The 16,120-nt window shown below is 44.3% G+C and overlaps 1 protein-coding gene across 4 annotated transcripts in view; it reads right to left on the bottom strand.

The window, feature by feature from the left end:
* Positions 1-16,120, bottom strand: part of EYA3 (EYA transcriptional coactivator and phosphatase 3) — a 132,891-nt gene that overhangs the window by 48,603 nt on the left and 68,168 nt on the right. For 3 of the 4 annotated variants that reach the window (XM_054011620.1, XM_054011622.1, XM_054011621.1), the window contains 2 exons: positions 12,085-12,227; positions 898-1,035 (listed from right to left, as the gene is read on the bottom strand). In XM_054011620.1, coding sequence (XP_053867595.1) covers positions 898-1,035; positions 12,085-12,227 — 281 coding nt within the window. The remainder of the gene's footprint in view (positions 1-897; positions 1,036-12,084; positions 12,228-16,120) is intronic. The other variant, XM_054011623.1, reaches the window with a different exon arrangement.

The raw sequence follows: 16,120 nt of genomic DNA, 5'->3' as shown, positions 1-16,120 counted from the left end.
AAATCAAACCTGAAACAAGTAACTTTGCATACATTTTTTTCAACTAAGCAGCACTTTTACTTCCCAATATTAAAATGTGAGTCCCTGGCAGGGGGTGGGTGGGTGGATATTTGTATCCAGCTCCAGTGTCTACAGCTTCACTTTCTAGCTGACGTTGTATAGTGAAGCAAGCACACACACTGGTACCCAGTGCAGACCATCTCTGCCACCCTAGCTAGCACACAGAAAAGAATACCCTTTTCCTCAAGAAGCAACACATGAATCTTAGTAAAACAACAAAGAGTCTGGTGGCACCTTAAAGACTAACAGATTTATTTGGGCATAAGCTTTCGTGAGTAAAACTTGTGAAGTAACTCCCTGCTCTCCATGTGTCTGTATATAATGCCTGCATCTGTAGCTTTCACTCTATGCATCCGAAGAAGTGAGGTTTTTACTCACGAAAGCTTATGCCCAAATAAATCTGTTAGTCTTTAAGGTGCCACCAGACTCTTTGTTGTTTTTGTAGATACAGACTAACACGGCTACCCCCTGATACATGAATCTTAGTGCAACTCATGCCCAGGACTGCTAAGAAACAGCTTGAGTTACAAGAGCATTCTGAGGCACGGCATGCAAGTGAGCAACATTCAATCTCCTCTTTCCACCCCGCTTTTGTTCTTCACGCTGTTAGGATTCATCAGCATGGCATAACCCGGCTGGGTGCAGGCAGAGCGCTATATAGAGTACAAACCACACACACAACACACAGGGTCTGGAGCGTACAAGAAGAGAAAAATATGGCTTGCAAGGCACAGAGAAGCATGCACAAACCAAGAGCAAACATGCTGGCCTCTTTATTTGTGGTATCTGGACACGAATAGGTGAAGAGAGATGTAGATAAAAACCATGCCAAGTTACCTTGAATAGGATAAGAATAATGTGCTGGGCAGGACTGGCTTGTGGTTAACCCTGTAGTGCAGGTAAGAACATTGTGCTGACTTGGAGATGGAGTCTGAATTAAACCACTTTCAGGTTTCATACCTGGCCACAGTGCACCTGAATCAGATAAATTGGACCAGTTACAAACAAATACGCTGGGACCAAACAGAATGCTTACTACCTGAGAACAGTTTGTCTGCTTGTTACCAAAGTAAATGACTGACAAAGTCACATATAAAAAAATAATATTGCTTTTATTTTGCAATAGCAAATTCCTGATTCTCGGGTTGGATTTGAGCTGCTGAGATAAAGCTAGCTGAAAAAGAAAAGCTTAGAGACCAGCAAGGGTAGTTTCTAAACCTTTCAATGGAAAATTCTTTGACCCAACAATAGGAGCTATTGCAATGCTGGCACCAAGGAGCCACTCATCATTCTCTGGGACTTGGACTGCTACAAAGTGTTCTCAGTAGCCCAGACTGCTACTCAGTGAGATAATGATCCAGCACTCATTTAGTCAATGGCAGTCCTTCCATTGGCTTCAATGGACACTGGGTGGCTCCCACAGTATTAAAGGGGAATTCAACTTCCTATCTAGTACTTAAGAAAAAAAAAAAAAAAAAAAAAGACGAATTAAAAGTAGTGTCAGATCCTATACCTGACCCTGAATCTCCTGCCGATTCATGTAGTTTTACAATTACACTTGACTATTTGTTTTTAAAAAATTATTTCCCTTGTTTCTGTGCAAAAACTGACAAATGGGGGGGAAATGACTGACTGCCTTCAGGGGAAAACAGTGAAATTGACTGCATAGGCAGGGCTCACAAATGCACAAAGTAAACAAACTGCAAACAGGAGAATAAGTTTTTCCTCAAATCTCTTACAGGTATTGCTTAAGATCACTAAAAAGAACAGGAGTACTTGTGGCCCTTAGCGACTAACAAATTTATTTGAGCATAAGCTTTCGTGGGCTACAGCCCACTTCTTCTGATGCACAGAATGGAACACACAGAAAGAAGATATTTATACATACAGAGAACATGAAAGGTGGGAGTAGCCATACCAACTGTAAGAGGCCAATCAATTGAGATGAGCTATCATCAGCAGGAGAGAGAAAAAAACCTTTGAAGTGATAATCGAGATACAGACTAACACGGCTGCTCCTCTGAAACCTGTCCTTAAGATCACTGGAATTGTAACAATAGTGGCACACGTATAGCAGTATGACTTCTCAATGCACATGTCCCTTTAAGGTTCTGCCTACTGCACTCAGGTGGGAACTGAATCAGCACGAACAGCATCTCAACAAGGCAGCCTAGTCAGGAGCAGGGTTCTGCAGACCTCCTAAGCTCCTGATTTCAGCTGCTTTCTGAACTAACTCCAACATCAGCAATAACAAAACAATTGGAAATGGCAGAAGTGCTAAATGACTTTTTTGTTTCAGTTTTCACCAAAAAGGTTAGTAGCAACTGGATATCTAACACAAAGACTACCAGTGAAAATGAGGTAGTATCAGAGGCTAAAATAGGGAAAGAACAAGTTAAAAATTACTTAGACAAGTTAGATGTATTCAAGTCACCAGAGTCTGATGAAATACATTCTAGAATACTCAAGGAACTGACTGAGGAGCGATTTAAGCCACTAGCAATTATTTTTGAAAAGTCATGGAAGACGGAAGAGATTCCAGGAGACTGGAAAAGGGCAAGTATAGTGCCCATCTATAAAACAAGGGAATAAGGACAACCCAGGAAATTACAGATCAGTCAGCTTAACTTCAGTACTCGGAAAGATAATGGAGCAAATAATTAAGCAATCAATTTGCAAATATCTAGAAGATAATAAGGTGATAAGTAACAGCACGGATTTGCACAAGGGCCAAGGGGCTGAGATAGAACTGCTAAAGAGACTCTTCATTTTCTGACAGCCTCTTCCCCATTTTAACTGGGAAATCTTACAAGTAGGATTACTTTTGTTTGTATTTAATTTCCAAGTTCCTTCTTTTACTTTTAAGTAGAAGAGGACAGAGGAAAGCAAAACAGTCTCATTTGTCTGGCTCAAGGGCAGCTACCAGCTTCTAGACCTTTCCTTTACCTTTAAAAAAAAAAAATCCTTCCTGTGCCAATGTTGGTGTATAGGGCAGAAGCCAGCTTCTTCCATTCCTCAGTCATTTGCTGCTGCTTCCATTTGTTCTGTGGTGTTGAGATAAACTATTCGGCCGTCCCTGCTAAGGGTTCTTCTTAAGATTTCTTTTAGGCACCCTCATTTCCTCACACCAGTTGGTTTCCACTTGACAGCTTCATGTGGGAGTCTGTGTGTTGGAGTACTGCAGAAAGAGATCTGGGGGTCATCGTGGATCACAAGCTAAATATGAGTGAACAGTGAAACATGGTTGCAAAAAAAACAAAAAACAAAAAAACATCATTCTGGGATGTATTAGCAGGAGTGTTATAAGCAAGAAATTAGAAGCAATTCTTCCACTCTACTCCATGCTGATTAGGTGTCAACAGAAGTATTGTGTCCAGTTCTGAGCGCCACATTTCAGGAAAGATGTGGACAAATTGGAGAAAGTCCAGAGAAAAGCAATAAAAATGATTAAAGGTCTAAAAACATGACCTATGAGGGAAGACTGAAACAATTGGGTTTGTTTAGTCTGGAGAAGAGAAGACTGAAAGGGGACATGATAACAGTTTTCAAGAACATAAAAGGTTGTTACAAGAAGGATGGAGAAAAATTGTTCTCTTTAATCTCTGAGGATAGGACAAGAAGTGATGGGCTTAAATTGCAGCAAGGGCAGTTTAGGTTGGACATTAGGAAAATCTTCCTAACTGTCAAGGGGGTTAAGCACTGGAATAAATTGCCTAGGGAGGTTGTGAAATCTCCACCATTGGAGATTTTTAAGAGCAGGTTAGACAAACACCTGTCCTACAATTCTATGATTCTACATGCCCCAAATATATCCAGCTTTTCCTTCCGATTCTGGTGGAAACAAGCTGCTGGCTGGTGATTCTCAGATCTTTTAACTGGTGAAGAAATCTTTCCAATCAATGTCCAGAATCTTTCATAGGCACTTATTTTTGAAGGTGTCTAATTTTCTGTCTAACGTCTTAATAGACCTCCAGCTCTCGCAGCCGTATTTTAGCACCAAAATTATGTCTGAACTGAAAATTCAGAGTTTTGTTCTGGTGATGTATATATTTGATTTCCATACGTTGTTGAGTTTAGTAAATGCTGTGGATGCCTTTCCTACCCTTGATGTCATTTCCTTCTTGAGGTCTCCATTGGCTAACATGGTGATTCCCAGGTAGATGAACTGTTCTACTTTCTTGATATTTCTGCCTTTTAATGTGATGTTAATGATTGCTGTCTGGGTTTCAAGGATGTTTGTTTTAGCATAACTAATTTTGAGCCCTGCTTGGTCTGCTTTTTTTGCCAAGTTGTCTGTCTCTGTTTGTAACTTTTCAGGGGATGTTGTTCAGTAGCACAATATCATTAAAGTCTAGTTCTTCTAGGCATTTGTCACCTATCCATGGTATACCGGTATTTGTGTTGCTAATACACTTCTTCATTATCCAGTATATGGTGATGCCAACCAAGAGCGCAGATAAAATGCAGCCCTGTTTCACGCCACTGTCCACACTTAACCACTCTGTTGCTCGGTTGTTCATCCTTACAGACTACTTCACATCTTTGTATGTGGCCTTAATGAATTTACGTAATGCTGATGGAAATTGCACAGTGATGTGTGTATCCATGAGAAGCCCATGACAGAACCTTCACAGCTCAGCTGGGTTTGAGTTATCACACTGAAAGAAACTAGTTTTTAAAAGTAGGAAGTAGTGTATTTTTCCCAATTTGATATACCATATACACTCATTCATTAGCCCGTTCGTTTATAAGCTGACCCCCCCAAAAATGGATAGGTAAAAATAGCAAAAACTGTATGACCCTTTCATAAGCCGCCCCTATATTTCAGGGGTTGGAAAACTTTGGCTCCCAGCCCGTCAGGGTAAGCCGCTGGCAGGTCGGCACGTTTTGTTTACTTGGAGTGTCTGCAGGCATGAAGCACCTCAGCTCCCTTTGGCCACGGTTAGCCGTTCCCAGACAATGGGAACTGTGGGAAGTGGCGCGGCATGCCAGGTAAGCACCCTGGCAGGCCGGGCCAGTTTATTTACCTGCCGCGTCCACAAGTTTGGCCGATCACGGCTCCCACTGGCCATGGTTCACCGCTCCAGGCCAATGGGGGTGCCGGGAAGTGGCGCGGGGCGAGGGATGTGCTGGAGCGGTCAATGGGAGCTACAATCGGCTGAACCTGCGGATGCAGCAGGTAAACAAACTGGCCCCGTCTGCCAGGGTGCTTACCCTGGCGGGCCGTGGGACAAAGGTTGCCAATTCCTGTATTAGAGATTCAATTCAATGATTCTATAGAGTTTAAAATCATCAAATTTTGGTGTAGACCCGTTTATAAGCGGACCCCCGCTCTTTGATGCGTCACTTTTTTACCAAAAATATTCAGCTTATGAATGAGTATATACGGTAATTCAAAGATGGCTGAACACAACTGGCTCAAATTTGCTGAAGAAAACTCTTCATTTTTGGGCTGAGACCAAACATGAAAAGAGGGGTTCAGAAGAAAACTCCTTTTTCAACCCTAACTACAGTGATCACTAAGCACAACTGCTATAAAAATACCTACATATGTTAAGGTGATGTAACGTATCTTACAAAGCCATTCACGTTATTGTTATAGAGAGCAAGGATAATGCCAAACTTAAACCATTTGGGCTGAAATTTTCCATGCTGGGCATCTACCTCAGATGTAATTTATTTATTTATGAAAGTTTCAGCAAAAGTGGTTCAGCTGTCCATTAGGGGGAAATGCACAGAATCACAGGACTGGAAGGGACCTCAAGATGTCATCTAGTCCAATCCCCTGCACTCATGGCAGAACTACGTATTCTCTAGACCATTCCTGACAGGTGTTTGTCTAACCTGCTCTTAAAAATCTTCAATGATGAAGATTCCACAATCTCCCCAAGCAATTTATTCCAGTGCTTAACCACCCTGACAGTTAGGAAGTTTTTCCTAATGTCCAAACTAAACCTACATAGCTGAAATTTAAACCCATTGCTTCTTGTCCTATCCTCAGAGGTTAAGAACAACAATTCTTTTCCCTCCCTCCAATTTGTTCTTGACAAATCCATGCTGACTGTTACTTATCCCCTTATTATCATCTAGATGTTTGAAAACTGATTGCTTAATTATTTGCTCCATTATCTTTCCAGGTACAGAAGTTAAGCTGACTGGTCTGTAATTCCCTGTGTTGTCTTTATTTCCCTTTTTATAGATTGGCACTATATTTGCCCTTTTCCAGTCTTCTGGAATCTCTCCCATCTTCCATGACTTTTCAAAGATAATCACTAATGGTTTAGATATTTCCTCAGTCAGCTTTTTGGGTATTCTAGGATGCATTTAATCAGGTGCTGGTGACTTGAAGACATCTAACTTGTCTAAGTAATTTTTAACTTCTTCTTTTCCTATTTTAGCCTCTGATCCTACTTCATTTTCACCAGCATTCACTATGTTAGATGTCCAATCACCACCAACCTTTTTGGTGAAAACCAAAACAAAGAAGTCATTAAGCACCTCTGCCATTTCCACATTTTCTGTTATTGTTTTTCCCCCCCTCATTGCTCTCCTTAAAAAAATGGAATAACCACTTTATTGAGAAGCTCTAGTGCCATCATGCATTTGGGGTCAAAAATGCATTTTTTCCCCATCCTTCTGAAAGTCTGCTCAAATTTAGCCAAGTTTGCACATGCTCAGTAGAGTTTTGTCGAGTCTGCCAGGGTTATTCTCTATCCATCCACATGGAGTATGCTCAGTCCCCCTAGCTCCTACCTGTTGACCAGCCTCAGCATGTGACATCCCCAGAGAGTGACATCATCCTGGGGCTGTTATTAAATATGTTAATACAATACATCTTTCAATGCCTACCTCACATTTGGTTAAGGACAAAATTTAAAAAATTAGGAACCTACCATTAGGCTCCTAAATCCATACTCAGACAACTAGTCGGGTTTTAAATGGTGCTGAGAATACAACAGCTCCTACTAAAGGCTATTCCTGGGGGAATTCTGCACCAAAAAATTAAAAATTCTGTGCCTGACATTTTAAAATTCTGCAAAATTTTGCATATTTTGTCAAAATAACACAATATAATCAAGCCAGTTTCAATTATTTTGGTAATTTATTTCAAAATACTTGTCAGCAAGCATGTCTGTAACAATACAGACAAAAAAAAAGATTCTGGTAATTTTTTTTTTTTTTACAAATAGATTCCTTACTAGGCATATTAATACAGAACTTTGAATAATTCATTCAAACTACAAAACAGAAACGTACTTCCTGCACCCATCAGAAGCAATGCAAAGGCTTGGGGGAGTTAGGGGTAACAGAAAAACTGAGGGAGAGGAAAGGAGCCTGGAGTGAACCTGGTGGGTTGTTGGATGTGGGTGGGAGAGGTATGGAACAGGGTTTTTTTGGGGGGAGGGGAGGGACTGCTAGGGAGTTGGGGAGCCTCCTCCATGCAGACCCTTGCTGACCCCAAGCCTCTCCCATTCACAGGACCGGCTCTAGGCACCAGCAAAGCAAGCAGTTGCTTGGGGCGGCAGATTTGCAAGGGGCGCAAGAATCCAGCCTAGGAGCTGAGAACCAACAGCTGTAGTTCCTTGGTTAGCTCCCTGCCTATAGAACCAGCCCTGGAGCAGGGAAAGAACTACATTTCCCAGCATTCCCTTGGCCACTAGCAACAGGAAAGGGTGGGGGGAAGGAGTATGGAACTGAAATCTGCAGCTTGCTGTGAATGGTAGGAACAGAGCCAGCTCTAGGTTTTTTGCCCTCCCCCCCCCCCCCCCGCCCTGGGCTCCCCCCGCACCTCTGTAATGCCCCAGCCCTGGACTCTCCCACGCCCAGACCCCCTGCTGCCCCAGCTCTGGCCCCCAGCTGCACTCCCCTGCCGCCCCAACCCTGGGCTCTCCCCCCACCCGCACTTCCTGCCGCCCCAGCTCTGACCCCCACCGCACCCTCCTGCCACCCAGCCCTGGGCTCTCCCCCAAAGAAGGAATTGGGGGGACTAAATGGATGGTGCACCCCTCTATCTGAAGCCTAGCAAGGGAGGTATCTGGATCCCACTAGAATTTAAAATGAAAAGTAAGGGAAAGGAGGCTCTGGACCTGGGCAGCTTTAGATACAGTACCGGGCACTTAGGAAGATTTCCACTTCTGAGCCATGGAAGCAGAAATTGACTTTTCCTTTCCAGATATAGCTAATATTCAGAAAGGGAATCTAGCACCTGCCTTCCAGATTTGAACACCTCAAAATTCAGGAGTGCTCAAGCTCAGTTTGGGCAGCTGTTACTTCATTTCCCCCAAATCAAATATACTGATCCACTGGAACTTGCTGTAGAAAAAGTAGAATAAATTGAGCAAGAAATGCTTCCCAGTGGTTATTAGGACTGGAATTGCGATTTTCAACAGCCATTGCCTTTTTTTTTTTTTTTTTAATTTTAGTTTTATTTGTTTAAAAGGAAGACCGTGATAGTGCATTCCCCACAGAAACAAAGAATGGAACAAAAGAATAATAAAGGCACCTCAACTTTTTCTCATTTATGTAGGGCAGTCTTATAATATGCATCCAGATATCCTCCAATCACACAAGCTGAAAATTGTTCCACTTTACTGCAGTTCTGTAACCACATGGGAACCAATCCTGTCTGTGTTCTGTGCACATCCAAAATTCCTGCTGAATGACCCGCCCTGGGAGCGAGTTACCAGTGACCCAGGGCTGGGGTGGCAGGAGGGTGCAGTTGTGGGGGGTGAGGGGGAGAGCCCAGGGCTGGGGTGGGGGGCAGCCAAAAAAATTTTTGCTTGGGGCAGCAAAAAACCTACAGCCGGCCCTGCCCATTCATTCAGGCCCTGTTCCCTCACTCCACATCACCATGTGGCTCTGCAGCCTTCCTCTCCCATCCCCATGTGGCCCTGCACCCCCACTCCCATTCAGTCTCTGGCTCAATGCTGTCACCCCACTAGCTCCTGAGCTCACACTCCCAGGCTATCCAGCTCACTAGCCATTAACACCAGTCTGTGACACTCTTCCTCCCCCTCCCCCCGCAACCCTGTGTGCCCCACTTTGTTTGTCGTAACCAGGCTCCACGGGCAGGGTGCTGTGATGAACTTCTACTCCTGGGGGAATTCTGTGCCACTGCGCACAATTTCTGCCCCCCAGAAAATACCGGCGGCCTGAGAAGTGCTGCAATTCTTCCTTTTGCCCACCAGAGGCTGCTGTGGTGCCAGAACAGCCAGCAACTGGCTGCATTCATGCTGCTGGCTGTTCTGGCACCATAGCGGCCTCTGGTGGATGAAAGGCAGAACTGCAGCACTTCTCAGGCAGAATGTATTTTCTGTGGGAAAAAAATTCTGCAGCCAGACATGAATTCTGCATGTGCACAGTAGTGCAGAATTCCCCCAGAAGCATTAATGGCAATGGGAGCTGCAGGGCTCTTAGTGCTTTGGAAATCAGACCAATTCTTTAGATGCCTAAATATGGACAGACACTAAATCTAAGTGCTGTTGTTTAAAATCTTGGCCTAAACACTTTCACAAAAACAAACAAAAAACGCCCAACCAAATTCACACACTGTTAGGATAATCAATGAAACACATGTAGGAAGACAAGAGAACACACAGAGCAATACATATTCTTCACGTTTACAGTAAATGAACTATCAGGGTGCAGGTCATCTATGGTAGCAACTGAATGAACCTCTAAACAAATGCTCAGATTAACAGAAAACTATATGTGAATCTGAAACAACGTCCTGAAACACAGACCGGATACACAGCAAGGCAGACACACATGCACTCAAGACCATAGTCTGGGAAGTCTGCAGAGGCAGACTGACATTCTTGTTTCATTTTGCTCAATACAGCCTGATTGTTCTATGTATTCCTACAGCGAACAGAGTGTTCATGAACAGTACATGTGAGTGAAGACCTAGCTATCAAGAGAGCTGCAGCACAGTAAGTTTCTCTGTGCTGACCCCCGCTTCACCCCATGGATGAAATGGGAATTCAGTCTCCACCACCCACACGGATCTCAGGATCTAGCAAGATGGATGCCAAGGGGGGGCAAATCCAATGTAGGTACCCACTAGGGACTCTGCTGACACCACCAATTCAGTTGACCTCTTTCCATGAACGTCCCCAAAATGGTAATAAATCTCGGTCATTACTGACACAGTCTGGGCTGAAAGTGATGAAGCAGCAAGTCCTCAAAGTCACCCAATTCCCACCACTCTCCAAAGAGCCAGAATTTCTAACAGCCACTCCTACACACATACATCCCCAAAGACTCCTAGTTCTATAGCTTTCATCCAGCTAGTGTCATGAATCTGTCACTGGAGATTTTTAAGAACAGTTAGACACACATTTGTCAGGGATGAGCTAGATAATACTTAGTCCTGCCTGAGTGCAGAGGGCTACACTAGATGACCTCTCGGGATCCCTTCTAGTCCTACGATTCCATGATTCTATCAAAGGGTAAATTTCTCAACACTAGTGCAGAAAAGAAGGTGGTCTGGAGGATTCAGACCCTCAATATATAAGTGATTAGATGAGGAATCATTCCCACTAATATCAGCTTTTTTTTTTTTTTTTTTACACATGCATATTTTGACCCAAGAAACACCATTATTCTCCCATTTCACAAATGAGATAACAGAGTTTGCACCATTTCAGCAGGCAGAGCTGGGGATAGAACCCAGGTCTCTAATAAAACTGAGCCAAGTCCCTTCCACTTTGCGAATCTTTTAGAAGCAACATGGCAAATTAGACAGTGTTGCCAACTCTCCCAGGTTTACAGTGATAGAGGCAGTTTTGGCCCCTACTGAAGGAGCTCTTGTGAGAGGAAGAGCATGTTACTCTCTGTCGACTAGCCCATACAAGGAGACATGACATACACACATTTCAGTGGGCTTCACAAGTATTGTAAGACAGCAGTGAGATGCTAGGCATCAGGATTGGTTAAACAGCATAGTCAAATGTAATGATGCATCTCTTGGGGTCATCTGTGGGGACTGCTCCCTGGACCGTGGATATAAAATCATGAGCCACTACCACTTAAGCTGAAGAACTAGATCTCTTCAAATGGACGCAGCTGCAGAGTACTATGTGGTCCAGCTGCTAACGGGTGATAAAGCCACACTGTTTTCATGTAAGTTACAGAAGCAAACTGCCACCCACACACTAGAGAGGAGGGGGGGGGGGGTTCAAAAATCAGAACACAGTCCAAAAGACAGGATTAAGTTTTGTTTCTCTCATTACTTTTGCGACACCCTTATGATTTCTTGGGGTCTGACTCAATTTTTTAATTTTGGGGGTTTGCAATATTAGAAAATGAGAAAATCCAAAGGAAAATTCAGTCATACAATCACTCATGACACCCTGAAATGGCTAATGCAGAACTTAAATGTTACTGCAATGTAACCATCTGTTTCAGTGGTTTAATACATAACAGGAGCTATGGAGCTAAATATTATTATTAGCTGAGTAATCTCAAAGACAGTGTAACAGGCAATCTACGTGCAGTGAAATGCGAGGTGAGGCAACAGGTCTTTTAATACTAGCCAATAGGCCAGTACTAATGTACCAGCAAAAAGGAAAGAAAGATGATACCCAGTGGAGAGATGTTAGATAGGGCAACACTGGAGAGGTGCTTTGTCCCATTTCACCTGGTACATAAATCAGCACTGAAGCAGTCAAGTAATAATTCGAGAAAACTGTGATCCTCAAGTATCAAACATCCCTGCAGTCAGCTTGCCAGTCCACTAGAATTAACTGTGACTACATCAGATTTTTTTACAAGATCTATTTAACACATCCCCACCACAGAGACAATGCACTTTAAACCTGAACAGCTGTCAACTAAACACACTATTCCCTCATTTCCAACTGTTCTATTATTGAAAGCCACGCCTGCGGTCTCTTCTGTAAAATCTTCTCTCTAACACATCTGGAAAGTTTGCTGGAAAAGCAATGGGCATGGGAAGTACAATTATATACATTGTTTGAAGAGACAATTTAAAACTTGACAACTTTTCTGTTGACTCCTTACCAAAAGGAGGTAGTCCGTAGGTCTGGGTTGTCTGAGGGTAGATGGCATAGGGCTGAGTCTGCTGTAGCGCTTGGTACTGAGTCTGACCAGGATAAGGGGTCATCGTTTCTGATATAGGTACAGAAAGGATATGTGCATATGGCCTATAAAAAAGAATTAAAATGTTCACATTCTGCAGCTCTCATCATGCACATCCTGAAAGGGCGCTTTAGAAACATGTGCTAATTATAAATACAGGAACATGTACTTTTTAAGGAACTTAGGAGGAGAATATAGCAGCTGACAGAAGCTCCTGGGTCTGATTTTCCGCCACGCCAAGCATCCACATCTCCAAATGAAGTCTTAGAGAGCTGTGGGTACTCAGCACCTCAAGGAAGTCAGGATGCTTTCCCACAGTTTTTAATAGTTTCAGAAGAGTCGAAGTGAGTTAGTAGCAAGCTCCACTGGTTTCAGTAGGATTTGAGCACAGAGATCCCATAGAAATCCCAGCCAGCATCATTAATATCAATTAATCAAAGGGATACACTGTTACAAACGTTTAATGGTTAAAAAAGTAAAAAATATTCCAAGTTAACGAAAGCCATCCCATCTGCTTGGCAATAATGCAATGCCTTAGAGCTTGATCATACTACAATTTGTAAGTGTTTTAACACGTTAATACACGACTGCAGTATGAGGTTATGAGACTGCATGAAAGCAAATATGGAGAATTAAGGTATCTAGAAATTATTGTGCAATGGGAGAAAATACTAAAATCTACAAGTATAGAAGAAGGCTGGGACATCCTATGATGAAAATCAAGGTGATGGCAATTTGTCTTAAAACAAGATAAAGAACAAGCAGATGACAATGTGGCTTGAATCTCTGAGCTGAGGTTTAAAAAACTGTACTGAAGGGACAGAGCAGGGAGCAACTGAATAAGAATACACAATCAATAAAGGCATTCCAGCATCTCAGTGAAGGGCACAAAATCTGGACAGAATACATGATAGGGAAAGAAAACAGCAGAATGAGCTAATGGTAGCTAATAAGGCTAACAATAAGAGAAGGGTTTTATAATAAGGATCAGGGAAAAATAAACTAGCATGAAAGTAAGGCCACTAATAAATTAGGAGGGTGAAATAGCAGTAACACCTCTTAAATGGCTTATTGAATGTTTTTTTAAAATCTAGTTTCATCAAGAAAAATAAAGGAGAGGTTTGGACAGTTAGGAAGTAATGAAGACCTAATATTAATAAGAACCAGGCAAGGGAACACTTAGGATTTCTGTGAGATCCATTTCTCTACTTTCCGGATGAAAACGCATCCTACGTTTGTAAGCTTACCAAACCATTATTTATGAAAAGTTATGGAGTACTGGTGAGGTACCAGAGGATGGTGGGCAGGGTGAAGGCAGTATCAATCCTCAAAAAAGGAAAGACAAGTGATCCTAGAAATGACCAAAAGGAAACTCTACATTCAACCCCTAATAAAATGGAACTTAATATGTAAAGTAAATGGTAAACATCTAGGCTAGGGTTTTCAAAGGAGGCTAAAAGGGCCCCAAGTCCCAGTGACTAGGATCAGAATACCTAGCTCCCTTTTGAGAAAATATCAAACTATGTACGAAGAGTACACTGGAGATGTAACCCATCTGATTATTCCCATTTCCTTTACATTTGATGCTGACAGCTCCTTTTCCCAGGTATGCAAGTGCTTAGATGTCATCAATGCCTAAATAAAGAGGAGACAGTTGAAGCTAAATATTGGTGAGATAGAAGGAATGATGATGGGTAGAGGGAAATATCTATAGGAAGGAGCAAACACCATAACATCTTCCATCAAGGGCATCTATTCTCCAATCATCAAGATAATATGCAGCGTAGTGCCCAGAACCCATGACTGAGATCAGGGCCCATTGTGCCAGGTGCTGTACATGTATACAGTAAGAAACAGTTGCTGCCTTGAAGAGCTTCCAATCTTAGACCCAGCCTTACAAACTCATGCAAATGGTTAATTTTACATAAGTGAAACCATTAATTTCAGCAAAATTTCTCACACGGCTAAAGTCAAGCAGGTACATGTTTACAGGACATGGGGCTAAACCAACAAGACATACACCAGGTAGAAGAAAGGGAGTATTATCCCCATTTCACAGATGGAGAACAGAGGCAAAGAGAAACTGAGTGACTTGCCAAGGGTCACACAGAAAATCTGTGGCAAAGCGAGGAACTGAACTCAGATCTTCTGAGTCCCAGAGGGGCCTTCCTAGATACCTCACTGCTACCAGATATCCAGGTAACCACAGCTGGTAAAGATACCTTTTTTCATCCGTGGTAAATCAGATGGATGAGGACCTGGCATTGTGACCTGTGCACTGACAACCTTCGGGCTAGAGAATTTTTCACTTGACCAGAGATGCACTGCAACCTGAGAATGAAGGCACCAGACTGAAAAGGCTCGTCATGGTTCAGAAGGCAACAGTTTGCCTGCCCATCAACATAAACTGCCAGATTTCCTACTTTTGACCCTCACACCTGTCCTCCTTATTTTTTTCTGTTGTCCACCATAATTATTTGAGTCCTGGGCTCAGTGGATCCTCGCCATAGGCTGGGGGAGAGTCCTTTAGCTGTAGGTGGGCTTGCGCCTGCCCACCTCCTGGAAACCAATAGGAGGACCTTCTTGTGGCGTGGAGCTGCTGCTACTGGGCCCAGAGCACCCTCTTCAGCTTCGTGTGGGCCAGATTCCCTCCCCACCCCCCACTACCTCACCGGCTGGTTCTCTTGCTGGCGACTGTTGCTCCTTGGGGAGGGGGACTGAGGACCCCGACACTGCTTTGCTACCACCTGTGGGGTCCCTCCTGGCTGTCTGCTAGTTGATGCTGCTGTTGTCTGGAAGCCTGCTGCTACCTTGGGGAGGAAGAGGAGGACCTTTGCTGCAGGGAGAGCATGCAGGACCACTGCAGGACACTGTGGAGGACGACTTACTGCAGGACTGAGCGACTTTTTCCAGCTTTGCTCTTGTGGTGGTGGTAGCTACTGTTGCTGTGGGGTGCAAGGGGAGCAGCGTGAAGCCCTCCCCCTGGTCCATCTGCCCTTCCCTCCCATCACCACTACCACTGCTGCTGCCCCCTCCATCACTCCCCACCTACCACCTGGACCTGTTCCTCATCCCTCCACTCAGCCACTTGCCTTGCCCTTTTCTTCCCACCATTTGGGACTGCAGCAGCAGCAAACAAGGACAGCGTTGTGCAAGGGCACGTGGGCACAAATGCCTTTCCCCTCCCTTTAGACTTGCCCTCCTCTCCTCTGCTCCTTTCAGCTAGTGGACCTCCCTCACCCTCTGCTTTGCCCACCGGCCTTCCCGCAGCAGTTTGCCCTCTGACTGCCCATATTTGCCCCCCTGCCCTCCCGCTCAGGTCTCATAGCAGTTTTTCTGTTTGTTTGCCTGCCCCGCTCCAGTCCCTGGGAATTTGCCAGTTTGCCTGCCCTGCCCTGGCCCCTGCAGTTAGCCCCTTCAGTTTTCCTGCCCCGGCCTGCTTCCAGCCCGTTCCTTTCTCCACTGCCCTCCCTCCCCCATCATCCAGTCACCTCGTTAAGTGAGCCCATGTCTCACCCCTATGCGCTTGTACCCCTTCCCCTTTTATGTTGAGCTCCTTTGTTCACTGCACCCCCCCAATGATATTATAGTCCTTCCTTTTCCCAGGGCAGCCGCAGGCTCCGGTATTTCCAAAACGCGTTGGTAATCGCGTCCCTCCCCTACCTTGATTGGTGTCCCCAAGCTCCCCGCCCCCCGTGGCGCCCTCCTCCCCTGCTTGCAGCCTATTGGGGAGGAGTAGTTGGCCTTTCCTCCTCCCCTTCCCTTCCTTTTCCCCCCCTCCTTCTGGTGTGCATCCCTGTCCCTTCTGAGAATGGTGGGGGAAATAGCAGGTGAGCCCCCCACCTCCCCACCCCGGTTGACCCTGCTGCCTCCCCTCAGCCTGCTCCCCAGGAACATATCTACCCAGTGTTCCAGACACAGCCCCCTAACACCGGTCAAACTCAGAGCCCCAGTCCTG

Source organism: Malaclemys terrapin, chromosome 22, assembly GCF_027887155.1.
Source record: "Malaclemys terrapin pileata isolate rMalTer1 chromosome 22, rMalTer1.hap1, whole genome shotgun sequence".
NCBI lineage: Eukaryota > Metazoa > Chordata > Testudines > Emydidae > Malaclemys > Malaclemys terrapin.
The sequence above is the reverse complement of the archived record's forward strand: the minus strand, read 5'-3'. Positions and strand labels throughout refer to the sequence as shown.